Source organism: Aspergillus aculeatus, assembly GCF_001890905.1.
Source record: "Aspergillus aculeatus ATCC 16872 unplaced genomic scaffold ASPACscaffold_2, whole genome shotgun sequence".
Taxonomy (NCBI): Eukaryota; Fungi; Ascomycota; class Eurotiomycetes; order Eurotiales; family Aspergillaceae; genus Aspergillus; species Aspergillus aculeatus.
Genome location: NW_017962977.1, coordinates 1,667,738 through 1,693,415, shown reverse-complemented (window position 1 = coordinate 1,693,415; position 25,678 = coordinate 1,667,738). Strand labels below are relative to the sequence as shown.

The 25,678-nt window shown below is 53.6% G+C and overlaps 9 protein-coding genes across 9 annotated transcripts; 5 read left to right on the top strand and 4 right to left on the bottom strand.

Annotated features, from left to right (window-relative positions):
• Window positions 1-359: 359 nt before the first annotated feature.
• ASPACDRAFT_111968 (MICOS complex subunit MIC60) lies at window positions 360-2,602 on the top strand. Its single transcript, XM_020195599.1, has 4 exons — window positions 360-491; window positions 567-684; window positions 744-2,341; window positions 2,414-2,602. The coding sequence occupies exons 1-4, from the start codon at window positions 378-380 to the stop codon at window positions 2,456-2,458; spliced, it is 1,875 nt and encodes a 624-aa protein (XP_020060192.1). The 5' UTR covers window positions 360-377; the 3' UTR covers window positions 2,459-2,602.
• Window positions 2,603-2,846: 244 nt separating this feature from the next.
• Window positions 2,847-6,773, top strand: ASPACDRAFT_111967 (uncharacterized protein). Its single transcript, XM_020195598.1, has one exon. It carries the CDS (start codon window positions 2,960-2,962, stop codon window positions 6,641-6,643), a length of 3,684 nt encoding a protein of 1,227 aa, XP_020060191.1. The 5' UTR covers window positions 2,847-2,959; the 3' UTR covers window positions 6,644-6,773.
• Window positions 6,774-10,837: 4,064 nt separating this feature from the next.
• Window positions 10,838-12,261, top strand: ASPACDRAFT_22430 (type III PLP-dependent enzyme; the record flags this gene model as incomplete). Its single annotated transcript, XM_020199116.1, has 2 exons — window positions 10,838-11,144; window positions 11,213-12,261. 2 exons carry the CDS (start codon window positions 10,838-10,840, stop codon window positions 12,259-12,261), a joined length of 1,356 nt encoding a protein of 451 aa, XP_020060190.1.
• Window positions 12,262-12,812: 551 nt separating this feature from the next.
• On the bottom strand, window positions 12,813-13,928 carry ASPACDRAFT_21758 (GTP-binding protein; the record flags this gene model as incomplete). Its single annotated transcript, XM_020199056.1, has 1 exon — window positions 12,813-13,928. The coding sequence occupies one exon, from the start codon at window positions 13,926-13,928 to the stop codon at window positions 12,813-12,815; it is 1,116 nt and encodes a 371-aa protein (XP_020060189.1).
• A 1,140-nt stretch (window positions 13,929-15,068) lies between these two features.
• Window positions 15,069-15,749, top strand: ASPACDRAFT_1852775 (uncharacterized protein; the record flags this gene model as incomplete). Its single annotated transcript, XM_020197267.1, has 2 exons — window positions 15,069-15,465; window positions 15,571-15,749. 2 exons carry the CDS (start codon window positions 15,069-15,071, stop codon window positions 15,726-15,728), a joined length of 555 nt encoding a protein of 184 aa, XP_020060188.1. The 3' UTR covers window positions 15,729-15,749.
• A 169-nt stretch (window positions 15,750-15,918) lies between these two features.
• ASPACDRAFT_75363 (putative 2-hydroxychromene-2-carboxylate isomerase) lies at window positions 15,919-16,819 on the bottom strand (the record flags this gene model as incomplete). The annotated part of the gene is made up of 4 exons (XM_020204436.1): window positions 15,919-16,122; window positions 16,213-16,496; window positions 16,589-16,688; window positions 16,745-16,819. 4 exons carry the CDS (start codon window positions 16,817-16,819, stop codon window positions 15,919-15,921), a joined length of 663 nt encoding a protein of 220 aa, XP_020060187.1.
• A 2,656-nt stretch (window positions 16,820-19,475) lies between these two features.
• ASPACDRAFT_39466 (protein N-lysine methyltransferase family protein) lies at window positions 19,476-20,777 on the bottom strand (the record flags this gene model as incomplete). Its single annotated transcript, XM_020200593.1, has 3 exons — window positions 19,476-19,621; window positions 19,729-20,231; window positions 20,293-20,777. The coding sequence occupies 3 exons, from the start codon at window positions 20,775-20,777 to the stop codon at window positions 19,476-19,478; spliced, it is 1,134 nt and encodes a 377-aa protein (XP_020060186.1).
• A 523-nt stretch (window positions 20,778-21,300) lies between these two features.
• Window positions 21,301-22,720, top strand: ASPACDRAFT_57217 (uncharacterized protein; the record flags this gene model as incomplete). The annotated part of the gene is made up of 2 exons (XM_020203217.1): window positions 21,301-22,386; window positions 22,454-22,720. 2 exons carry the CDS (start codon window positions 21,301-21,303, stop codon window positions 22,718-22,720), a joined length of 1,353 nt encoding a protein of 450 aa, XP_020060185.1.
• On the bottom strand, window positions 22,525-25,510 carry ASPACDRAFT_1852771 (Zn(II)2Cys6 transcription factor). The gene is made up of 8 exons (XM_020197266.1): window positions 25,368-25,510; window positions 25,287-25,302; window positions 25,140-25,223; window positions 24,800-25,080; window positions 23,992-24,734; window positions 23,667-23,884; window positions 23,517-23,580; window positions 22,525-23,387 (listed from the first exon to the last, which is right to left on the bottom strand). The coding sequence occupies exons 1-8, from the start codon at window positions 25,421-25,423 to the stop codon at window positions 23,008-23,010; spliced, it is 1,842 nt and encodes a 613-aa protein (XP_020060184.1). The 5' UTR covers window positions 25,424-25,510; the 3' UTR covers window positions 22,525-23,007.
• Between the last annotated feature and the right edge of the window lie 168 nt (window positions 25,511-25,678).

The window sequence follows — 25,678 nt, the reverse complement described above, 5'->3', positions numbered from 1 at the left end:
TTGCGCACATGTGGCTCTCTTTACCGGCGCACTGGAGGGTCGAACAAGAATAGTTCATATTAGCTGTTTAGTGATCATGTCTTTCTATGGTAAACTCATTTAGCGGGTCCAACCCAAATGTAGTATTCGAGTGACGCTGCGCTCACCAATGGATGATAAACTATACAAGTCGTAATGTCGTGACAGAAGAAGCGGGCGGGCGGTGCGAACCAGGCCGAGCTGACTGAGCCACTATTTGGCGGTGCAGGATCGGAGCGGATCGTAAAAGCACCTACTAATCCCAGTTCCAGTTCCGGTCCGCGTTTTCACCTTCGTCAACATCAACCCCTCAACTTCTCTCGCTCCCAGCGCTTTCCTTCACAGTAGTGCGGCCCACGATGCTGCGCTCTTCTGTTGCCACAGGACGCCAGGTGCTACTGTCCTCCGCTCGCCAAAGGACGGCCGCGCAATGGCTGTCCAGAGCTGGAGCAAGCAGCCAGTTCTTGAATCAGGTACGGTGACGGCATCCTCAGTTTGCGGATCATCGATGGCAGATTGGTCACTAATATGTCTTTCACGCTCACTAGAGATTCTTTGCCGATGCTAGACCCCCTACTACCGGTGCTCCCACTCCTGTTACCCCGTCCTCCGCGTCGCCTGTGCCCCCGGAGGTTGTCATTCCTAAGCCGGAGCCTACCGAGCAGGGTACTGTTACCATCGTCACTCGAATACACAGCAAGAACTGCAGACTGATCCGATCACAGGCTCCGAAGCTCCTCCCGTCGTGCCCACTCCAGCTCCCAAGAAGGGTGGACGTTTCCGCCGATTCCTTCTCTACCTGCTTCTGACTTCAGGCTTCGCTTACGGTGGTGGCATTTTCCTGGCTCTCAAATTCGACAACTTCCATGACTTCTTCACCGAATATATCCCCTATGGGGAGGAGAGCGTCCTATACTTTGAAGAAAGAGACTTCTACCGCCGATTCCCGAACACCCTGAAGAGCCAGGTCCGCTTCCCTATTCGTCGGGATGAGAGCAACCAGATCACGATCCCTAGCAAGAGCGGATTGACCTCGAAGGTTGCCGAGGAGGAGTCAGCTGAGAAGGGCCCCCACATGAGCTCCGCTCAGAAGGACAAGGGCAGCGAAGCGCAAGTCAAACCTGCCGCTGCCAAGCCCGAGGAGAAGTCCGCCGCAGTCGAGAAGGCCAAGGAGACGAAAGCCGCCAAGGAAGAGGCACCTAAGCCGGTCGAGAAGGAGGAACCCAGACAACCTGCTTTGCCCGCAGTGACCCCTCTCGAGTTCGCCAAGGTCAACGAGGGAGATGAGGCCATTGTCCAAGAATTGGTGAAGACTTTCAACGATATCATCACCGTGATCAGTGCCGACGAGAGTGCCCCGAAGTTCTTCAAGCCTGTTGAGAAGGCCAAGGAGGAGCTTCAGAAGATCGGCGATAAAATCATCGCTGTCCGGGAAGAGGCGCGCCGTGCTGCCCAGGAGGAGATCAACCAGGCCCATGCTACCTTCGACGAATCCGCGCGCGAGCTCATCCGTCGCTTTGAGGAAGCTCGTGCGACCGACGCTGCTCAGTATCGCGAAGAATTCGAGGCCGAGCGTGAGAAGCTTGCTCGCGCTTACCAGGAGAAGATCCGCACGGAGTTGCAGAGAGCCCAGGAGCTGGCTGAGCAGCGTCTCAAGAACGAGCTGGTCGAGCAAGCCATTGAGCTTAACCGCAAGTACCTCCATGAAGTGAAGGACCTGGTCGAGCGTGAGCGTGAAGGTCGCCTCAGCAAGCTCAATGAGCTGACTGCCAATGTCAGCGAGCTGGAGCAGCTCACCACCGGCTGGAGAGAGGTCATTGACACCAACCTCAAGACCCAGCAATTGCAGGTTGCTGTTGACGCTGTTCGCTCGGTCCTTGAGCGCTCTGTGGTTCCTCGCCCGTTCGTGCGCGAGCTTGTTGCCGTGAAGGAGCTGGCCGCTGAAGATCCCGTTGTTGATGCGGCTATTGCCTCGATCAACCCTACCGCCTATCAGCGTGGTATTCCCTCCACATCTCAGATCATCGAGCGCTTCCGTCGGGTAGCCGATGAGGTTCGTAAGGCAAGTCTCTTGCCCGAGGATGCGGGTATTGCCAGCCATGCTGCCAGCTTCGTTCTGAGCAAGGTCATGTTCAAGAAGGATGCTGTTGCTGGCAGTGATGATGTTGAAAGTGTTCTCTGCCGGACCGAGAGTCTTCTGGAAGAGGGCAACCTTGATGGTGCCGCCCGTGAGATGAACAGTCTCAAGGGCTGGGCCAAAATTCTGAGCAAGGATTGGCTGGGTGAAGTGCGCCGAGTGTTGGAAGTGAAGCAAGCCCTAGAGGTAAGACTAACTCTGATGGCTATGACACCTTGTTCCTTTTGCAGTTCAGGCTAACACATATTGTTCTTACAGGTCATCGAGACTGAAGCGCGTCTACAGTGCCTGAGGGTCGAGTAAACCAATACCCTCAGCGTTTGTTTAGTTCTCTTGTATCTCATGCCTCTTCTTCTTCCTCCTCCTACAGGAATTGTACCTCTAGTTCCCATGTGCGTTGTTAGACTCAATGCTAGATGTTTCCTTTGTATGACAAAACGGTGAGACTGTACAGTATTGTAGTTATTTATGATAAAAAATGATAACAAGGTCATTTGGTAATGTTGACTTCTATTCCGCCGGCAGTGGTTGTTTGCCATGTTTGCAGCTCCACGTGCTCCGCCGCATGATGCAGTTGGGGGGATTGAAGTGTACTTACTTACTGTACAACTGACGTTGTCTCGACAGCACAGACCGACGAACGTGCACCTATTCGTGTTGCCCCTAGTTTCTTGCCTGTGCTCTACAGTGCCATGTTCAACTTTTAGCACTTTGCTTGGGCATATCCATGTCCTCTTCACCCTGTGAGCCGACCCCCCTATTTACTCCGGCGGGACGGACCACCAATTCGTCACCCTGGTTCTAATGTCGCCCAAGACCAATGAACCGCCCACCGCATCCCTTCCCACTCCTGGCCCGAATGACACGCTGTCGGAAACTCGTCAACCTTCGAGCAATCCTCATGACGCAACCTTTCGATTAAAAGAGCCGCAGATGAACGAGGGAAGGGCGAGCGGGGAGCTGGAGGGGAGCACGCTAGGCAGTAGCTCTCGCGATGGAGATAAGACAAGTCGAGGAGCGCAGCGCCGGACACATGGCCCCGGTGGATTCTTTGTCGACTCATCCTTCCTACCAGGCTCCAAGAGCTTGAAGAGCAGCCATCACCAATTCCTCCGCCGTTCAGGGTCAAATCGGAAAGAGAAACGGGAAGCTTCTGAGCCAGGTCCGGAGGTGTCAAAGAAACGATCGCGATTTCCGTGGAGTCGTCAGAAGGAACAGAAGCTGGGCTCAACTGCGGCCCAAACGGCTGAAGATGAGGCTACTGCTTCTTCTTCGCATGTGGCGGACGATGGTGCGGCACAACACCAGGAGCAAGCAGAAACGGAGACGCCGGACAACCAGGCTGCCATGGGCCTGGACAGGGATTCTTTACAGATCGTCAACCTCGCGCTGAATCTGAGCGAGTCGCGGAAACAGAACAGTCTAGGACGTTCGGCTTCCAGCCGCTTTCCGGGCAATCGGAGGATGGTGTCCGCCGGTCAGCCTGCTGCTCCTTACCCTGACATTCAACCGATGGCTTCTGTGGGCGGCCTTCGCCACAGTAGCCCCCGGCATCGCGATGCAGTGCACAAGTGGAGCGAGCGCTACAGCAAGCCCACCATCTCTGAAGGGGTGGCGGGATTTCCGGCACATACCCCATCCTCGGTGCTCAGTCTCCTGCCTCAGTCGATCGATTCGGAAACTTTGCCTTCTGGGATCTCAGAGAGCACTCTTATCCGGGCTGAGAAGGCCCGGCGTCATTTTGAGCTGCTCTCCGAATACCTACGGCTTCTTTCGTCGCTTCCGCCTTTAGAGCATCTCGACCCATCCGCTACAGACTCGGTATCAGTTGCGAGTAACAGCGAGCTCTCCGCCAGAAGATACAATCCTCTCCAATGTATCCGTAACCGGAAAGTAAGGTTTCGCGAACGATGCAGTATCGATACTGAAGCCGAGGGATGGTATGACACCGAACGGGTACATGAATGGGTTGACTCGGTGGAGTCGTTGTACAGCCATCGCAATCACAGCGCGGTGGAACGTCTACAACTTCCGTCGTTTCCAAAATCAAGGAAATATGTGCCTCCGGAACATCAGCTGGATATCGATCATCTTGCAGCCTCTCCTCCTTCGAGCCTGAGGCGCGCTAGCCGTACTAGCAGTGTCAAAGCCCGCAGGCCGCGATCAGATTGGGTCATTGATCCGGCAGAAATGCTTTCCGATGCTGCGTGGGTTGAAGATGATCACAACAAGAGCAAATTAGTCGACAAAGACGGAAATCTCCTCTATCCAAACCCGAATATACTGATCGATGTCGGTATGGATGATGCCAATCTCAGTTTGGAGGAGAAACTGCAACGTCATCGACAGTCCATGGACTCGGAGCATTATATTTCCCGTGCATCTCTATCCGACGCTCATCCTAGTCTGACAAGCGGTACACGTGGAAGGCAACGGCACAGGTTTCGGACTTCCGGCCGTAGCACACATGATAGCGATGTCTCCGTCAAAGATTTGGAGCCCGGAAGTCGCAAGCTTGGCTTGTTTAGTAGCTCTGCGAGCACGTCCAGCGCGGATGACCGGCTACACCGTTACATGCACGCTGACAGGACAATTTCTCCTGGAAAGTATAACCCGCCAAATCTAGGTGCAATCCAAACAAGGGGCTCTGGGGCGATTTCTGAAGATGACAGTCTCACAGGGGTCAGGTATACCCCGAGCCATGGTCCACTTCCCCGCCATAGGACTGGAGGCCGCGCCAGATCAGAAGGGAAGCGAAGCTCTATGTCCTCTGTGCCGAGCATCGATGATCGTTACGATCCTTTGACGAACATGGCAACTCTCGATGCCAAGTCCTCTGGTGTTCATTCCCAGTTAGGGTTCTTTCCTAGTATTGCGAGCAATCTATCTCCCCCATCAAGCCGGTCTCCATCGCCGTCTAAGGGACGGTTTGCGCGGGCCCGTGGCTCGCGTCACGAGCGCAGTAAGAGCAACATTCGCACAAAGGACAACGCCGACGAAAATGTGCCAGACACGGACGGTGTGCGTCAAGATAGCTTGTCCGAAGCCGCGGGTCGCATTGGTTTAGAACCCAGTCCCCTTACCTACGAGACCACGTCATCCACGTACCAGGATGAACTTTTTAAGCCTCAGTCTCCGATGCGGAAGGACACCTCTCAGACAGAGTCAAGGCTACGCGGCATTCTCAAAGGGCCTGGGAAGATAGCCGAAAAAGTAGGCAATGAGATGTCGAAAGTCGGCGATCGTATTATGAAGAAAGACACGATGGCGATGGCACGCAAGACCTCGCATTCTAGCCTAAGCAGTTCGGACTCCGATAATGCTGATGAGGCTGAGGAGATAAAAGGCGATAAAACGTCAGGCACCAAATCTCTTCTACGTCGGTTGCCTGCGTTTGCCGATGATGGCACTCGGCCTTCGCGCAAGAATCTGGAAAGAGTCGGTACACACCACGAGGCATTGCTGTCGCCACATCTATTGTCACCTGCTGGACAGGAACAGTTCACTCAACTTCAAAGCTCTGATTCTACTGATCTGCCGGGTCACACTACGGACACTAATATATACCACAACGTGGACGGCTCTCAGAGGGACGTTGGGAGTTTCTCCGCTTCCCTTTCAAGCAATACAAATGTTCACGCACCACCCACGCGCCTTGAGAAACTGTTCGGTCCCGAAATACATACAATCCGGGAACAAATCCAAAAAGGCAGGATCAAAGATCAATCTGTACCTTTCAGTCTCACCCGGCCACCTATTACGGGTCTTGCGCAGGCCAAGGTGGAAGCCTCCCCAGCGTCGCAAAATAGGCGCCCTGTGTTAGATGCCCAGTCCAGAAGTTGGAGTATTTCCAATCGCAGTTTCTCCACTGCGCTTGTCAGTGGTATCCCTGGAAAACGCGAGGTTGAACGAACTCGAGCGCTTCTCCTCACCTCGGGAATCAAGGCTCGGGAGATCACCCGCCGGGCCGGCACCGTGCGCGAGCCACCTCCTGAGTTCCTTCTGCGCACATATGATGATGCCTCCGTACCCGTGCCACGGGTGACTCGACTCTGCGAGTATGATGCCGCGGCGCAGGGACTACTCAACAGGTTCGAAGAGACCAACCGTGCTTTCCGACATGCCATGGACAACTTTTCGGGCTCGGTGTCATCGCCCCTGAATGCTCAGCTGAGCAGACTCGAGAAGATAGTCAATGAGAGCATCAGCCCTCGCGTTCAGGCAGCGACTCAAGATGCCGAAGATCTGAGCATTCAGCTCAATACCACAAGCACCCTCGCGGTAAAGCAATTGAGCGATACCCTCGATAAAGGTATGCGCAGGCGTCATCGCAGGTTGCGCTGGGTCCGACGTACAGGGTTTGTCATGCTCGAATGGGCGCTCGTTGGTATGCTGTGGTGGGTCTGGCTCATTGTCATGGCTTTCAAAGTGCTTCGCGGCGTTTGTCGAGGATTTCTCTCGGGCGTTCGATGGATTCTGTGGCTGTAATTACAGGCAGAAATGGACTGACTCGGGTCAGTTATTGTCCAAGCCGTTTTCTTCTATTTCGTACTTTCCATTTCTTTGTACTATACATTTTTAATTTCGAGTATCTAGATAATAATGATGTCTTGTGACCCTTTTTGTGGTCTGTGTTGAACAGTGAAGCCAAGAGATGGTGATAACAAGCACCTACCCTATAACTAAGAAAGAGGTACAAGTGGAAACTGGTAAAGTGACATGGCACGTTCATCCCATGAAGGGAACAGCATGTACTGTCGACCACAGTACCTCACTGCCCGCTTGTCGGTACTATCCTTTCATCACAGACGGAAAATCCCGCACAAAAGCATTGTTTTCTCGTCACGCTGATGGTGGAAAGCTTGCAGGAGATTTTCGACCGATTCTTTATTCCGCCATAACTCAAACCAGCATCAATTCTCAGGTACGCCGTACTGACAAGATATATATGCTGCGTTTGATCCTTCCCGCACGCGTCCCCTTGTCGTTATTTCATCTCTTCCCAGAACACTACATACTTGGTACATTACACACATGCGCGATCTAATCCCAGTCTACAAGGTATATCACCAGACATACTGCTACATTTCCAGATCGACACATCACACCCGATTCAACCCAAAACCCACATACAGTATCTCACACCCCCTCCCCACAGTAACTGCTATACGTCATTCAAAATGCCATCGCTAAAAGGCATATTGCATGGTCGCAAAACCACCACTGACTCGGGTCAGCAGGACGGTGGCGGTGGTGGCCTTCGCCGCTCCAACGCAGTCAAGCACCACGGCCAGCAGCAGCAGCAGCAGCAGCAAGCATCCGCGGGAGGCTTCGACTTTCCCAGGCGGGAAGCAGTCCGTACCAACACATCTCCGGGCCTTGGGTCTGGCGGCCAGGCCCCGATGGTGGCTCATGCGCAGGCACGAGCAGCTACCTCTGCGGCCGCGCAGTCGGGTTCCGGGTGGAGCTATGTTCCGGTCAATGTCCAGACTCGACAGCACCACGGCCATGGCCACAGCCCGGAGCAGCGAGAGCAGCTGGAGCGGCGACAAGAGCTAGAAGATGTACATTACCAGCGGACGCAGCGGTGGGTGGCCGAGCAGCAGAAGCGCACGATGCTGACGCCGCCGGTGACGCGGAAACCGGTGGCTCCTCAGCCACCGCAGTCTCAGTCTCAACTACGACCAGGAAGACCACAAATGCAGCAGAAGCAGCCCATTATTCCCAGCAGCGGAAGCCGACGGCCGTTGTTCAAGAACGATGCCGAATTGGATGACTGTGTGCGCAGCACCTCTCCTCCCTATGAGGATGGGATCCTGAACCAGGGGGATTGGAAAACCGGTAAGTCCGTCCATACCGTGCAGGCCAGACGGCCGGTCCACATCGTCACTCCCAGCTTGTGCCCTATCTCCCGAGTAGCGTCGCCGGTGGATGAGATCTCCGATCAGAGAGAGGCGGCTCGTAGGGCTTTGTGGCGGAGGAATTTGCCTGGTAGGTGAAGTGAGTCCAGTCGGTAGGGCTGTTTGGGATGGGCTGCGTGCTGGTCTCGTAGCTTTCTTGTGGTTCTCTGATTTCATGCATTGCGTGGGGGGGATGGGTGCCGTATGTCAGCATTAGCGCCAATAGGTTTTTTCTCTGCTGTGTATGTTGAATGAGATTGAGCATAGCTCGTCAATAGACTTTCCTGATACGGTGTTAATTCAATGTGGTTGATATTTTCTTTGTCCTTTTATTCTTCTTGCCCTTGTTTCGTGACTTTGTGGTACATTGATATATTTTGGTTTAATGGAGATAGACTCCGAAGGGAGACATTCCAAAACCCCTGATGCTTCTTAAGTAAAAATGTAGAGCCTTTGAATATAATAAGTGTTGTACTATCAGCAGCACAAAGTATGTCTAAATAAATATGCACCTCAATAAGCAGCAACAATCATTCTTTGGCTCTCAATAAACAATGGAAACAGTCAGTGCTGTTGTTGGAGGTTGAAAGAAAGAGTGATCACGTGCCGCATACAGCCCGGGACCCTGCCTTCACCGCCCAAACAAGCTCAGGAACGACTGACAGAATGACCTCAGGCGGTCAGAGCGGGTTAACCCAATCAGGAACCTCAGAAATACATGTGTAAGACTGCCATGGAAGTGCATCCACCGCCCAAACTACCCGTGGGTGGGGGGATTACCCATGCTTTACATGGACGGCGGCTGCTGCTACGAGACTATCTACGACTGTTACAGTATGTGTTGACCGATTTTTCGTTTCAGATAAGGTTAGAACAAAGAATGCAATCATTCCAAGAAAACCGTCATCTCGCAATGGATTTGAAGGGGGGGGAGGGGAAGGAGAGAAGAAATTCAGTGGCCTCCAGGCTTATCCGTCCCTCCCCACCCTCTCGTGTCCGGGCCCAGAACGCCGATCAGGAACCTGTCTGCCAGGCGAGCGATTTTTTTTGGTGACCCGCATGACGCAACGCAATGTGGCTGGGATGCTGTCGTCTGTCTAGTCAACGCAACGCAACCCGCCGTCGGCACTCATAGAAACAAAAAAAAATCTCTCAATGACTGACTCAAACTTTGGGAGGCGGTCAATTCCCTCCTGTCTTGTCTTTTGTCAGGGGACAATTTTTTTCGTGTTGAATGGATGGACTAGATTTTGGGTTGCATGGGTCATGAGGGATAATTCGACATGCCACCAGATCGAATCATCTGGCGGAACTGGATGGGAGATCTCGATCCGAGGTCCATGGTACCAATGAGTTCTTCAGTAGTCAAAACAATGAAGACGAACTGGAATCAACTACTGCAGTGGCACAGTGGGTGGCATGCAGTGTGAGAAGACGAGACGAGACGAAGACCACGTCAACCATGTCTGCATGCCTGCTGTTTTCGCCCGGCCTTGAGTTTCTGCAAGATGCAACGGCGGGTCGGGGATTGAGGGAAGAACTCGAGGACTCGATCATGATTGGAATTTTAGGATGCTCATACTTGTAGTTATGGAGAGGCGATAGGCAAGGTAATCGTACTGTGTCGAGGAAGGCAGATAAGCTTGGAGTACTTGATTTTGTGTGGAAGAAAGGAGAAGAGAGGCTGCAAGGCTGCAAGTCGCGCATGTCAGTCACAATACCGTCACGGACTCATCGACTCTATTTTCCGGGTCACGGCTGATGCCGTAAGTGTCTGTAACCAACAAAACAACCCCACTACGTCCTATTACGGCTACGGAGCACTGGCTACCGCTTTCCCTCTCCCTCTCCATTTCCCCCTCCCCCTTCTTTACTTCCTTGTGTTCGTTCCTCTCACCACACCACATCCCCATTCCATCCAGGTGAGTTTCTCTCCTTACGCTACCTTGTTCCTTGCTGCCTATACACCCCCCCTACATCAATGATTTTCAGGTCATCTGTCATCTTCCTGTCAGATCAAGGAATCAGCATCATTCCCCCACCCCCCGGTGTCTGCCTGACGCCGTGCCCTTTGCCCTAAATTTCCCCCCTCCACCGGAAAGCGTCGTTAAAATTCTGCACGCACCTCTTGTCTCCTCCCCCCCCCCAGCACCCTCCCCCTCGGTCTACCCCCCACGACCCAGGAATCAAATCTCGCATCCCTTTTATCTTGATATCCGAGTTCTCGTTGCTCATTTCTTTTCCCGCTCTCTTTCAATCCCGCCGCTAACAGTTGGGCTGCTCGGGTCAGATCGTTTCTTATTTCTCGGAACTAGAAAAAACCCTGTTTTTTCTCTTTCCCTCTTCACCTCACTCTTCCTCAATCGCATTTTCAAGGCCTTTGGAATCCACCAGTTCCAAAGGCAACCCAGGGCACCACGGCTTACACAGCCTCGCTTTCTCTTCGTCAAATTGTATCGCATAGACGTCAACGCGACACTCTTAATAACATTCCCCCTCCTTCTGGTCTCGATCTCCGTCCCTCCGTCCGGTGCGCCATTTTTTCATAAATTGACGCCCTCACAATTCACACCTTCGCCTTTTGAGCTGCCGCATAGGACTTCTCTGAAGGTTCTTCCTCTCAAGGAGGAAGGGTCTAGGAGGCTTGGTCCAGTCAACCTCGGTTGCGAAACTTTTCGTCCTCCCTAACACGCAGTCGCGTTCAAACCAACTTTTTTTCCACTTCCTTTTTTATATCTTTATCTAAAGACCTATTCCGTGCTTCGTCGCAGCGCGCATGGTTATGGCACCGACTGCTTGTTTGCCAGCTGAAATATGCACCACTATCAAACATATTCCCGACAAAAACGACTATAATCTCAATTGGGATCATGGTCAATTCAGCTATCATGGAGAGGACGATCAGCCGCAGTCTAGGTTGGCTGCCAAGGAGCTTATCCTGGACGTCCTGAAGAAGCGTGCGTCTGAGGTGGACGTGGACGCGTGCGCCCCGGGCGCCGAAGATGCCTTTTATGTGGCAGATATGGGCGAGATTTACCGCCAGCATCTGCGTTGGAAACTGAACCTAAGCCGTGTCCGGCCCTTCTACGGTAAGTTCGATTCGATTGAAGTTGGACGACTACGGAGGAAGACAGCGACTGATGTCGATATTCATTAGCCGTCAAGTGCAACCCGGACCCTGAAATCCTCCGCCTCATGGCCAAGCTCGGCAACGGTTTCGACTGTGCCTCTAAGGCGGAAATTGACCTGGCTCTCGAGACTGGTATCGATCCGAGCCGCATCATTTACGCGCAGCCTTGCAAGACCAAGTCGTACCTGCGCTATGCAGCCAAGATGGGCGTGAAGCAGATGACCTTCGACAATGCCGATGAACTGTACAAGATCAAGTCATGCTACCCTGACGCAGAGCTATACTTGCGCATCCTTACGGATGATTCTTCCAGCATGTGCCAGTTTAGTATGAAGTTTGGAGCATCGATGGATGTCGCTCGTCACCTGCTGGAGGTTGCGTACCAGCTCGAGCTGAAGGTTGTTGGTGTGAGCTTCCACGTCGGGTCTGGTGCTGAAGACCCGAAGGCCTTCCTGAAGGCCGTGCAGGACGCGCGGCTGGTCTTCGATCAAGCCGCTGAGGTGGGCCACGAGCTTCACACTCTCGATGTTGGTGGAGGTTTCAGCCAGGATACCTTCGAAAAGTTCGCTGGTGTTCTCAGTGACGCTCTGGAAGTCTACTTCCCGCCGAACATCCGTGTCATTGCCGAGCCCGGCCGCTACTACGTTGCCAGCGCCTTCACCTTGGCTGCCAATGTGATTGCTCGTCGTGACGTGCGGGACCCCGAGAACCCGACGCAGGATGCGTACATGTTGTATCTCAATGACGGGGTGTATGGAAACTTTTCCAACATCATCTTTGACCATCAGCACCCTGTGGCTCAGGTCTTGACCTGCGACCCTGATGTCAATCCTCCGAATGCTGCGACTTCGGAGGGCATCGCTTACTCTATCTGGGGGCCGACCTGCGATGGCATCGATGTCATCAGCAAGCGCATTAATCTTCCGGCCCTCCTGAACGTAGGTGATTGGCTGTACTTTGAGGATATGGGAGCCTACACCAAGTGTAGCGCGACCCGCTTCAATGGTTTCTCGGACAACCACGAGGTGATCTATATCTCCAGCGAGGCTGGAGCTTCTGCTCTCCTCGAGTACTAGGTGTTTTTATCTCTGTCTTTGTTCATTGCGTTTTTCTTGGATTTAATGCACACTTGTCTTTGTCTTTTATCAAGCAACCGGTGCTGCTTTCGCAGCGCGCTTGTCTTGATTCATAACTCATCCATGTCTTTCTTTAATAGAGTAGTTGCAAGGGGGACTCCCGAGGGGAGCTTTAACTTTAGCAGAAGTCTGTATTTAGTGCTTTTTTTTCGGTGTGTGTTCAACACAGCCATGTGCAAGTCCCGCACCTGCTCGTTCGATTGATTATATTTCGTTCATTACTGCTATCCTTCTGGCCCTTCCTTTCCATTCCATTCTCTAGAAGTCGTCTATCATTCTTCTGGGAATCAAGTCTAACTATCATAGAACCGAACGCTTCCGCCGCAACCCTTCAGTCGTTTCGTCCCTCCGTCATAAAAGTCATGTGCCAAATATCTAAAGCGAAAAGAAACTGAGATCTAGTTCCAAAACAGTCATCATGCCCAGGAGCCAGCCCCTGCGCGCTGTATATGGTAGGTAAAAGAAGGTAAATAGATTGCATGTCGGACGCTTTAGAGCAGTCGCTCCACAACCAACTCGGCGTCGTTGGATCCAGCAACCTGTACGAGGCTACCGGCTTCGAGCTTCTTCTTCCACTTGGCGGATTCATAGCGAGCCAAAATCAACGTAATCCGGGCTACCACGGCGGGGTCAGCGTTCTCAGCGACGATGTCCGATGGTGTGAAGGTCCAGCGACCGAAAGCCCAATTCAGAATGTAATAGCGGGTGGCGGGGCCGTTGGCCGAAGGGGGAGCGGGCGTGACGGCGCCTTGATCTTCCGAAGATTCCGCGGGAGGTGAGCTGGTCGAGCACCGCATGATGCCCTTGATGCGATAGACTTCTTCCTTGGAGGCGGAGCGAAGGAGGTGCTCCAGAGCCGGGATGTCGACGACGGTGGCATCGGTGGACTTGAGGTTGACGGAGAGGACTTCCACCTCGGACTGATGATCGTTCTTGTGCTCATGGTGATCATGGTCGTCATCATGGTCATGGTGATCATGACGATGCTCTTCCTTGGCGAACAAGGCCCCGTCAATTCCCAGCAGAACATCCTTGTCGACCTTGCCGCGATCGGACTTGACCCACGGCGTGGGGACTTCGAGGTCCCCGACCCGGTCGAGGCAGATGTCGAAGCGCATCTCCGACACATTCTCCCACTTGTTGAAAATGATCAGATCGGTGTATTTCGCCTGCAGCTTCGCCGTGTACGAGGTGTCCTCGTACCCCTCCCAGTTCTCTACGTCGATGACACTGATGACCCCGTCCAGGACGAAGGTCCCCGGGTTCTCGCGCGCCAGGCGGTTTACCTCCATGGCCAGGGTGGCGGGGAAAGCGCTCCCGCTGGTCTCGATCACGATGCGGTCCGGGCGGACCTCGGTGCGGAGCTGCTCGAGCGCGTCGCTCAGCTGGCCGACGAGGTTGCAGCAGATGCAGCCGTTGAGGAGCTCGCGAACCCCGGAGATGGACTGCGTGGAGGCGAGCTGGGAGTCGACCGCGACGTCGCCGAATTCGTTTTTGAGCAGCGCGAGCCGGTAGGTCGCGGGCAGTTGCGGGATGAGGTTGAGGAGGAGGGTGGTCTTGCCGGAGCCGAGGAAGCCGGTGACGATGGTGATGGGGATTGGAGGCATTGTATTAGGAAGGAATGTAGAGCTCTAGAACAGGTAAGTCTATAGGTGTAAAGTATAAGTGTAATGAGGGAAAAAATAGAGAGAGGGTGGGTGAGTGAGTGAGTGAGTGATCGAGTGGAGAAGGCGAAAGAAGATAAGAGAGTGCAGTGCGGATGGTTGATTTCGGACGGCAGAATTCGGCGGTGGCGGAGGGGCTGCGAGGGGGTGGCGCTAGTCTGGATTGGTAGAACCCTAAGTCAACTAACTGGCTTTGACGTTGATTCACGTGTAGACTTTCTGCAGGGTCGGATGATTCGTTTGTGAGCCCATCTTAGAAGTAATGGATTGGCTACGAGGGGACTGTAGAGGCTGTTTCAATCATGACTTTGTACGATGTACTGTACATCAGCGTGCGGAAGAATACGGTGCCGCAGTCACTTCGGACATGAAGTGATCGGCCGTGGTTATTCCCAGTTGTTAACATGACCCCTGAAAAAAGGGCTAGGTGGCGTGATGCTAAACGGCTAAGTTAAGTTTCGAGTTATAGTATGCTTTCAAGCTGGCCTTTTGCTTTGCTGTGAAGCGAGACATCTTCCAAATAATCGTAGCGCTTTATGATAGACACGCACCATACAACCACCCGCTGACTGCTCGTATGTGAATCGAGTTCGCCCCACAACACAGTAGTAGAAACTATGCCATTCCAAGTGTCCTGTCAAGAACAATAAGAGAAGTGAACACAAAAACCAAATGGCCCGATAATCTCCGCCCTCGAGGCATGAAATCCCAACCTGATCCACAGGGCTGAAAGTTGCCTGCACCAGTGCAGGAGTTACCCGGCCAAGTCCCCCGATGATATCATCCCCCTTCCGTCCCGTTTAGTTACCCGCTTGATGTCATCTCCAGCCCTACCAGGCTACAGCCGATTTCCGGAATTGAATTGGGGGGGATTGTTTGATCTAGACCAGACCATGTCAAACTTTTCTCATCCCTTTTCCTCTTACTTGCCTATTAGCTTGGTCTTGAGTTGTACCTCGAACCTTTTCCTTTCTGTACTGGACAGTACTTTACCCGAGCAACATTCTTAATCCATCATCCTTCTTCTATTACCTGTTACTGTGACCTTGGGTTTCTTGGGATCTTGTGCTCTTGTACTCGAGAATGAAAACCATCGACGACACCGCCCGCGACCTCGGCTGCGTGGCCCCCCAAGAAGAAGAATTCCTCGAACGCCAACGACAAGAGCGAGAACGCGAGCTGCAGCTGCCAGCCCAAACGCAAACGCAAACGCAAACGCTAGAGCAGCAGCCGCAGCATACCCCCTCCGACCCGGCCTCCATCACCTCAACCACGACGACGACGTCCACATCCACATCCACGTCCTCGTCCTCGGGAATCCTCCCGCCCCCCGAGAAAATCACCGAGGTGGCCAGTTCCTCGATGCAGGAAGTGCGGACGATGCTGAACGCGGCGTACGAGAGCGAGCTGGTTGGGAAGGCGATGCAGCGGGTCCGCGAGTATGTGCCTGGGTTAGCTGGGGGTGCGGGGGAGGGGGATGGTGAGTTTTTGTTTTCTTTTTTTTCTTTCCCCGAAGATATCTGCGCGTGAGATGCGGTTGTCGAATTGGCTTGCTGACCCGGTTGCTTTGTATGAATGAATGCAGGCGAGGAGGACCGATCCGCCGCCGACCCCGAGGAGATGCGCCGGATTGACGCGCTGGAGAAGGAACGAATTGCGGAGTTTCTGCAGGAGAGGACGCGGACGAAGACGGATCTGGAGAAGAAGTACCATCATAAGGAGCAGCCGCCGCCGAGGCAGTAGCAGTGATTGTCCATTGTTTTTGCATCCAAGAATCAATTGTTTGATCGCGCTTGAGCCTGTTTTTTCTTTCTTCTTTGCTGTGTGTTGTGTACAGATGAATGCGATTGTGAATCTCGACCCGCTTTGCTTCCTGCTTTTGGGAGCCATAGTACTCAAGCCTCAGGCTGTGCTGTTCGAAAGCTACGCTACGCTACAGCAAAGCCCGCATCCCCAACTCCCCCCGCCGATCCAACCCCAAGAACTCTGCCACCTGGCCCAGATGATCCACCCCGAAGAACCCCTCCGTCTCGCCCTGCGCATTCGTGCACTCGAACCAGGGCACCCCGAACGCCCCGGCCTGGAAGGCCCGGTCCGTGTTGGCGGTGAGCTGCGCTTTGATCGCGGGGGTTTGCATCTACTCGTTTTTATCAGCTGTCTTTCCTGAGTAGTCTCCGCAGGGGAAGGCAGTCAATGTTAGAGAATAGGAAAGGGGGAAAGGGCTTACAGCCTCAGTCACCCGCCCCGCCACCTCGCCCCCCAACACCCGCTCCAGAACCGGCACGAAACACCCGGGCTCCGCGATCCGCCCGTCCCCCTCCACCCAGAACGTCCGGTAGAACGCCTCCTGCACGGCCTCGAACTGGGTAGGGGCGAGCTGCGCGACGGCGGCTAGCGCCCGTTGCGTGTGCAGCGTGCGCGGCGGGAAGTCCGGGGGTGGGGTCGGGATGATCGGCACTGAGAAGTAGGTCGCCCAGCGCGTGCGTTCGCGGTTGATCCAGGCGGATTTATCTGGGTAGTCCACACATGGTTTGGTTAGTCGGGGCGTGCCCTCGGGAGCGGGGAAGGGGGGGGGGATATCATCGATCATGGCGTAGGCGTACTCTTGATCTCCACGGGTGGGGTGTTCCCGCAGGCGTGCATCAGGCCACCCAGGAAGATGGGGATGTAGGTTATTTTGCAGTTGGCGAAGATGGGGGAGTTCTGCGTCGTGCGGTTAGTTCGGGGGTGGTTTTTTATAGTTCTTGGGCGATACGTACTCGGAGGACGTGGAAGGCGATATATCCGAAGGGGCTGACGGTGTCTATGTAGAGGGTTATACTGGGGGCGGACATTCTGTGGATCTCACTGGTTGCTTGGGTAGATATCTGAGAGGTGGAGAATTGTTTTTTATCTCCTCAGGTCTATGGTTTGAGATATTCTTAACTATAAGTGTCGGTCAAAGGCAGGCCGGCAGTCATGCTCTCCTCCGCACGGCTGACTCAGCGCCCGCAAGCCGAGGTTGTTGGTGTTGATTAGTCGTGTTGGGGTGCATTCGGGGGATCTGCAGAGCACAAGTATAAGCTCTACAAGCGTTCTCGTGAGAATGCATGGGGTTGCGTAGAATTGAAGCCAATCAGGTCAGCGTTTCTCGAATCCTCAAAACAATTACTCACATTCGTCTTCTCTCGTTCCAAGCCTCCCTGCTTGCGTACGATGGTTTGCATTTCGAAGCGAGCATGATCCGAAATCAGGTTCCGAGAAAACACACATGCAAGCAAGCACACTGAGTGAATAGGCCATTTTTATCTCTATTCAATGTATTATCTGCCTTTTCCACACACAGGAGAGGACCAGAAACCTATAATAACGGGTCGTGATCCTCCCAATCCGTCTCACACCTATTTACGTGGCGGCGGAGACTGAGCAGGCCGCGAGCATCCCAGCAGTCCGGCCAGCTCGCGTACCAGTCCAGAACCTCCGGGATTGAGTCAAAGCATCGTCTCGTCCGCGGCGAGGGTCAGCCGGGGGGGGGGGGTGCTGATGATCGTGGTGTTTGTTGCCATATTGGGTTAGAAGCTAACTGTTGCACAGGCTTGACACGACTTGGAAGAAGGTTGGCAATGACTAGGAGAGGGAAGGGAGTCTTAAGCCTGAGCCTTCCTGATCACATGCTGGGAACCCACTACTATTTGGGATATGAGTGTATACTAGGAGGCTGGAGTATAAGTAAGAGGGCATGCGAGTATATAAGCCTGAATGCTGGATCAAGCACCCCAAGCATATGTAGGATGGGGGACTCAACAACTCCGGACCATTTGACAAGCAGCAAGCAGTTGCAGTCATACTTCTGGGTTGCTCTTGCCGTCCCTCGACGATTGTCAACCATCTCTCCCCAATTCTTCCCAGTCCATCATAATGTCTTCCTGCAAGCATACTTCACATGCAGGAATACGAGAAGCAAGCCCAGCGAGCAGAAGCAAAGATGCAGGACTCTGAGCGAAGAACCCCAAGTGTAACACCCCCCATCGAACTGCTTACAGCATTGCCCTAAATCTGACTTTGGCATAGCATACATCGACACCCCAGATCCCCTTCAATGCTTGTTCAAGTCGCGAATCGATCATTTCTCCGGCCCGGAAGAGGGCTTCGCAGTCGCCGACCCCGAGTCGATATCTGTTGCAGAGCTCGATACCCTTGGCCAAGCGGAATGGTTGCGCCCGCCTGCAGTCGTGCAGGGACATGCGCTTAGGCCTAGACGAGATATGGTCGATCCAGGAGGGATCCCTGGTATTGTGCATCAACCCATCTTTTACCATATCCGACCACGTGCAGCTGAGATGGGATGAGCTTGAGCTCGTGGCCGGAGAAATCCTGGTCGTCTGCCGCCTGTATGCCGATTTGTGGGCCCTTTGTGCTAGTGCTTCGTTTCCTTCCGCCGCAAAATCCAACAAGACGGCCAATGCCCAGCCAATGAGCCTTGCAGTCGTGCCTCTCTGCGCAGTGACACTTGCAGCGAACTTCAGTGCTTTCAATCGAAGATGCATCGAACATGATCTTCGCGACCCCAGTGCTCCGAGACTTCCAGGAAACGGACTCCCTGTGATGCCGCCTCCTCGTTCGTGCAGCCTCATTGATGGTATGCAGCTGGCTCAGTCTGACAGACTGCATAACCGCCTTCCAGAGGTAGTATCCGATACGCTCAACAAGGTGTTGCCGGAGTGTGTTGAAGCTGATTATGTGCCCCTTGACCTTCATGTCGGAGCCCTCCTGTCCAGTCTGAACCTTTCCAATCTGAAAGTTAGACGCAATCGCCAGTCACAATGTCTAGGTAATCCTGCAGCGGTTGATTTGCAACCGCAACCCACTGAGCCAGATCCAAGACCTGCCTCCTATGCAAGCCATAGATTCAGAAAACTGCTTGGACTTGCGTGATCCAAGGTCATTCGCACTGGTGGTACTATTTGTGAATGCGATAGACAGTCTCCATTAGGGAAAGACCCGAGAGAGATGGACATGAAAGGTTATGAACACAGCTTTATCCATGCTAGATATCGTGTTTGCTCCAACTTATTCGAAGCCTTGAAAATGGGGTTGCTCGCACTGGACTGAAGCACAGTAGTTGACTGGTAGCAACTCAGCAACGAAGACAGGTCGAGTCAGCACTTGGAAGTGTCAGATCTCATATTGTAACTACGTTCACATGGCAGACAAGAATGAATTATTAGAGGATGACCAGGTAGTTCCCCCAGTGATTCCCATTGATTGAAAGGCGGAATAAGATGAAAGCTCACTGAGACTGTGAACAATAGTCTTGGGTATGATATTCATCGAGTCCAGGCCATTGCTTAGGATCGCAAGTGATTCTTGATTCCCGTAGTATGGAACATCTAGTCCACCAGTTATCAAGTGTTTAGATGTGCTTTTGGTCGTTCAATGGGCGATTGACCGGTCTTGAGAACCGTCAGTTCCCGAAGCATATTAGAATCAATGATGAGTTAGATCGCATCACTAATGAAGACAAGATGCCTTGCGGTTGGATGGCTCGACAAGAGGCTCGAGAAGTGGCTTGTTAGCCTTTAAGCATCCCTGCCGGAGGGTGATTTGACCCTTTGCATGAGTGTCACGGAGGCCAGAGAAAGCAATAGCGACAACGCCTATTGCTGTCAGCCCTGATGCCTTCCCTTTCGCCCAAAGCAATGTAGTTCAATCTGGTCCAGTTGATCATGCTCGGATGGAAGCTGCATGTGAGCCAGATGCAGACTGCAGATATTTGCCGACCGCATGAGATCAAAGAAGACGGTTTCACTTTCGTGTCGTCTCTTCAACGCCACCAGGATGACTGCATCCGGCGACATCTGCAGCAAGCGGTTTAGCACCAAGACCAACGCAGGTAAGCTGTCCGCATTGTAGGTACAATCTGAGACCAGGATCAGGTCAATGGAGCCACCGCATAAATCGTCTGGCAGCGGCTCATCCCAGTCCAGAGTTTGAAATTGGAGTGCCGAGGACTTAGCAGGTCGCGCAACCGCAATATTCTTCGTCACAATTTCTTCGACCTCAGGAAGATCGGTCAGCGTGACAAAGCACTCGGGAAGAAGCTCTGCCAGCGCGATTCCTACAATGCCACATCCAGAACCCAGTTCAATGGCGTGAAGTGGGCCGTTGCGCGATCCTCGAAGAAGCGCTTGCAACGGTGGCGCAGAGATCTCTGGGTCTCCCGCAACTATCTTCTGAAGATAGACAACTGACGCTACCGCTGCATCCCTGGGACATATGAGAGTTAGCTGAGAACAACAGTCCCCTTGGAGATAAAGAGGTGTCTCACCAGATATGCCGGGCGATACTGTTCCCGGTTTCTTCCCAGATTCGGAGGCCGAGCTTGTCATCTGGCCCAAAGCGTCGTTCAACGAGCTTCTCCGCTACTAAAGTCTGTGATCCGCCAAACGGAGCACTCCAGCCTGATACAACTAGCGGAAATTCGGACTTTCCAATGAGTGAGTCTGGTAACGGTGCCTGCAGCTTGGCGGAGTTGGCAGGGGATACTGCAAGCACGACTGTGTGTTGAGACAGGTTGGCGGGGAATGGCCCCAGCGATATCGGTACTTCACGCTTGCCTGCGTTCCATGTCATGGGTTCCTGATACAGGACCTTTCCTGTGCCATGAGCGACCAGGGTCACATGCAAATCCACATCTTGAGTGAGGAAGGCATCCCCGAGATCGGTAGTGATGCAGACCAACGCGGAGACTGATACAGCACCTTTCTGCTTGGCAAACCTGGGGGTTTTTAGGAATCGAATATAATAAACCATGATCACGAAGAATAATTCCTGAACTGCATCCGAACAGATTAGAGATGCCCATCCCGAACAGGAAGGCGACCCGTGGACCCGAGACCCGTGACCCGTGACCCGTGACCGTAGGGCACGTGCTTGGACCGTTGGTGCTGACTAAGGAGTGGGAACGATGACATCGGCGTCTTGCTTCCTCAGGCTGCCATTCCTATCCATTCCCATGGGTTGGCTGGTTGGTTGCTTTGGTTATTCGTTGTGTCTTCTCTGATCTCTGATCTCTGAGGTCTCATCTCTCTTTCCACCAATGCGGTCTCTACCTATCAACCGACTGCCGACTTCACTGTTTCAGTCTCTCCCCCATCATCGTCGCGCGGACTTGATGGGGCCCAGTTGGTTGAGGTTCTTGATTGAAAGTGATCTGAGCCTTATCATTATTTACCCCTCGGCTGTGGCATGACAACAATTAGTTCAAGACGTTAAGCCAGCAACCGTTGTCCCTTACCGCCCACGCCCTACCCAAACCCGCCCCCGGTTTAACATCATGATGCGATCAAAGGACCCTCGAGTCCGCCAGAGGATAAATCAAATCTCCCACAACCTTGAATCCGCAAACGAGACAGCCCAGGAGGGCCTCTACACCTTCTCTCACAACTATATCCTGCCGTGTTTCACGGCCATCGGCAACTGCGTCTACAGCTGCACGGCACCCTGTCTTCCAACCCGGGAGGACCAGCTGCGTCGGCGCCGACGCGGCCGCGCGGAAGCGAACTTTGACTTCTATGACGATTGGGACAACGAGGACTCCAATGCTGGACTGTTGGGATGGGGCACCGATGAACTCGACCGCCTGCTGGCTGGCAGTGGTTTGGCCCGTGGCGGTGCCGAGCAGCCTCGCCGGCAGAGACGGATGAGCTACGGGACGCGGCGTGTCCGTCGGAAGAGCACGGCTCTGGCCCAAGATGAACGGAATGACCCAACCGTCATCCCCAGCTCCTCGTTCCTGGGATTCCTCGAGCGGTTCCCCTGGCGCTTCGGGGCGCGCGGACTGAAATACCGTCCCTCGGCGGCGGACCTGCAGGAACATCCGGCGGGGGGACTGCGGAGGCACGTCTACGAGGATGAGCCGCTCATGGAGGCAGCGGAGGATTACGATGCCCAGCCGTCCGGGAGCAAAGGCCGGTATCGGAGTTCGACCCAGTCGTCGCGGGAGACCACGAACTCGCTGAGTTCGCGCGGGGATTTGATTCCCAGCGATGACGAAGAGGATGCTGTGCCGTTGGATGATGAGTTCGCCATGGCTCTGGGCAGCCGTCGAGGAACGGGATTGGACTCGATCGACATGATCGGGGATAAGCCGGCGAGCATGCGGTCCGCGTCCGGAACGTTTAGTCTGGGGACCACCAGTTCGTCCAAGGCCTCCAAGAAGAAGCAGAAGAAACAGCGGAGCAGCCGGCTTCGTTCCCCGCAGGAGTCCTACGTAGATATCACCCGTGACGATAGCACACCTTCATTGGCCGATCTCAAGAAGGAGGAGGAGGAGCAGGCGGCGTATGAAGAAGAATCGGAGATTGCAAGGAAACGGCTGGCCGCACAGCACTTGGCATCGAACCGTGGTCTTGATCATCAGGTTAGTCGTTGGCAGTTGCACTGCCTTGCGCGGTCTTCAAAACTATGCTCTAACTCCATTTCACTAGCTTTCTCCATCGGCGAATCATGGCACGTCATCAGATGTAACCCACCAAGACACTCACCAGTCCACGCCTGGGTCACCAGCAGAAGACCCTCCTACACAAAGTCTCAATGGTCGTTCTGAATCATGGCCGTTATCAATAACATCCGAAGACAATTCACAAACCGAACCATTCCCGCCTTTCCCTACAACACCCGACACCCACGATTCGATCGTTGCATCACCAAATAGCGGCTCCCATGGCCAGGACAACGACCATGATTCGGCATGAACCACTGACACTGAACACCATTGAATTTAAATTCCTCTCAATGGCTGTGCTACTCACAATGCAAGTTAAAGGGCACACTGTCGCCCATCATGGTTTGCGGGTCAAACCTTGGGCACTGGGTTAATAATGCTTTGCCACATACGCAGTTACTGCAAGATTATCTATAGTATTAGTGGAATATGTAATATGAAATGACTTACGAGAGAGATTGTGCCTTTCATTAGGGGACCAGCTGCATGTGCAGAGCAGGTTATGAATCATGTTGTTCTGGTAAAACACACGCAACATCACAGATGATATCCGCCTTCCATAACCCCCACACCACCACCACCACCGCCCATAGCCAACCCCTCCGATGACACGAACTGGTCCGCGCGTTTCTGCATCTGCTCCGCGCCGCCGCCGCCGCCGCCGCCGCCGCCAGGAATATCCTCGAACAACCATGGCGGATTCGCCAGCGACAAGATTTCCTGATCAAAAATGGCCCAGGAGTAGTCCCCCGCCTCTGACTCGGGCGGCGGGAAGCTGGCATTCAACGCTACCTCCGGCGGGGTGTGCATCGCCTGCAGATTGGATTCGAGGCGCTCCGCCAGGACGTGGTGGATGCTTGGAATGGACGGATGGCTTGGTTTCAGCTTGGCGATGTGTTTTTCGATCAAGTAGCGGTCTGACTCACAGCACAGATTGTGGAGATGGATTAGCAAGTGTTTTGAATTCTCGAATTTGGTATTCAGGGTGAATTCGTGATTAGAAGATTGGATTCAAGAATTTCTTTTATGAAAGAAGAAAAACGTACCGTCTGGGTGGGACATACCGTCCTCGATCCCGCGAAGAAGTAGCATGGCTGCGAAGGTGATCATCTATGTATGTTATTCGTCTTGTTCGGATATTTGTTTGGTGTTTCTCACGTGTGTTTTTTGGGGGGGAGGTTGTAAGGGGACCGTACGATCAAGTCCCAATTCGACCAGATGCTCGAGTCATCCAACCGCAACCGCACCACCGCGCGAGCGGACACCAGCAACTCGTGTCTCTCGGCCGGCGCGATATCCGCTGAGGAGCCTAGATCGAAGCCCCGTGCTGGGTGGTAGATCGACAGCACGTAGAGCTTGTGCAGGTGGTATTGGAGGAGGATGAGGATGCCTTGGCGGTTGGAGGGGGTTCGCTCTGGATTTGGGTAAGCGGTGAAAAAGTTGATTGCAGCGTTTTGAGTTTTGTCCAGGGAGGTGTCTTGATGATAAGGAATAAGGAAGGGGATGGGGGTGTCCACTCACGCGATGTCCTGTTATACCTGATCAGCCAATCGTCCAACTTTCTCGCCCACAGGCGGATGACACGGGCGTCTTCGTCCGTGAAGGAGGTTCGGATTGAGGGTGAATTCTCGGATTCCCTTGCGCTGCTCACGAAGGACCAGATCGTGGGAAGGCCCCGGCCGACGAAGTGGCTGAGGCCTTGGTGCATCATCTGCGTGAGGCCGCGGAAGGCATGCTCTTCATCCTCGTTGTCGTTGCTGTGGGCGGAAGTGAGGGCTGCGGTTGGAGGGTGTACCGGCAGCAAAGGGCAGCACATGTGCATGGACGCGTGCTCGATGTCGATGACCTGGAGGCCGGAGAAGAGGCCGCTCCAGTCCTGACTCGTGCCGGTTTCTGCGGTGGTGGGAAGGGTGTGATCGAGGAAGAGGCGGTAAGCCAGGGCGATCCAGTGTCCGGTGACGGGCACGTAGGCTTCGGAGCTGAGGCTGGCCATGATGAGACCGAGAATGTTTTGGTAGGCTATGGGCTCAGTTGGGGATTGGGTGGTTTGGGGGCTGTTGTGGGGGAGTATATTAGATGGGAGGACGAGCTCGGCGATGGCGCAGCTTTGAGCGACGAAATAGCCCTTTGCAAACTCGCCGAGGTCTTTCGAAGGTCCATGCAAGGCAGATATGTAGAGGATGGACGCTAGGAGAAGGGGAGATGGCGCAGCGAATGCGCTTTGGTCTTTGAGGAAGTGGAGGAGTGGCAGGTTCTCGACGAAGCTGAGTGGGTGTCAATCGGCTCAGCCCTGACACAGAGAGGCGTTGATGGCGAACTGCTCACGTACGAGTTCCAGAGGTGTCTGACGATAGGACGGGTCCAGATCGCATCCTCCTGAGGTGGCCGCGTGATGCTCTTCAGATGTTTGACAGCGTTCCATAGGCGAGGATACCCGGTTCTCTCGTCATCATCTAAGCCTTCACTGATAAGCGGCAACGAGTCTTCTCTTTGGTATATACCTAATCTTCTTTCGATGCGATCTAATCGGCTGAGGATCGACGGCATCTCGGGGCTGGGATCCATTGATGTCTGGAGTATGGGCCCCAAGTCTCGAGCTGTAGTTGCAGCCTAAGCATTGTAAGCAGAGATTGATATCTACGGGCAGATTCAAAGTCAAACAGCCTCACATTTGATCTAGGTCTGAAGATGCAGGCAGCATTGGTGTGACGACATCGACGGCATGGCGGCTTGCCGTCAGCCACGCATTTCATCTCGTAGGCAGTCAGCAGCGTTGATGTATGTTTTATTTAAGGATGCATAAACCACTAACTGACCTTCAATCTGCGGCAGTTGACTATTAGAGTGCATTAGTTCACCACTTTGGCTCGAACTTGAAAGGCTTAGGCATATGCAACTTGCCGCATGCTTTAGTCGGTTTAGGCCCATGGGCAGTAGCGCCAGTCTTTTTCATCGTCGCATTACTTGTTGCTGTGCATGCGCTTTCAGCTCTTGGGCACGAGAGTGAGAAATTGTAGTCTTATATTGCAGGTAATCCTTCGACAAGATGAAAGTGAACAAGCAAGTGTTGCGCGACACTAAGAAACTAAGAACAAGTAGTCCGTCACCACGTGAGCCGGGGCTAATCGATATGACTCGACATTTTCATTCATGCTGATAAGTAGATACCTCCCGTCTATATACGAGGGTCCAATTGTAATACGCCCGG

Coding starts and splice junctions, on each gene's coding strand:
- ASPACDRAFT_111968 (XM_020195599.1), top strand. CDS start 378: ATGCTGCGCTCTTCTGTTGCCACAGGACGCCAGGTGCTACTGTCCTCC. Junction 492..566: donor GCAGCCAGTTCTTGAATCAG/GTACGGTGACGG, acceptor CACGCTCACTAG/AGATTCTTTGCCGATGCTAG. Junction 685..743: donor GCCGGAGCCTACCGAGCAGG/GTACTGTTACCA, acceptor ATCCGATCACAG/GCTCCGAAGCTCCTCCCGTC.
- ASPACDRAFT_111967 (XM_020195598.1), top strand. CDS start 2,960: ATGTCGCCCAAGACCAATGAACCGCCCACCGCATCCCTTCCCACTCCT.
- ASPACDRAFT_1852771 (XM_020197266.1), bottom strand. CDS start 25,423: ATGAAAAAGACTGGCGCTACTGCCCATGGGCCTAAACCGACTAAAGCA. Junction 25,081..25,139: donor TCTTCAGACCTAGATCAAAT/GTGAGGCTGTTT, acceptor TACAATGCTTAG/GCTGCAACTACAGCTCGAGA. Junction 23,581..23,666: donor GGTCGAATTGGGACTTGATC/GTACGGTCCCCT, acceptor TAACATACATAG/ATGATCACCTTCGCAGCCAT.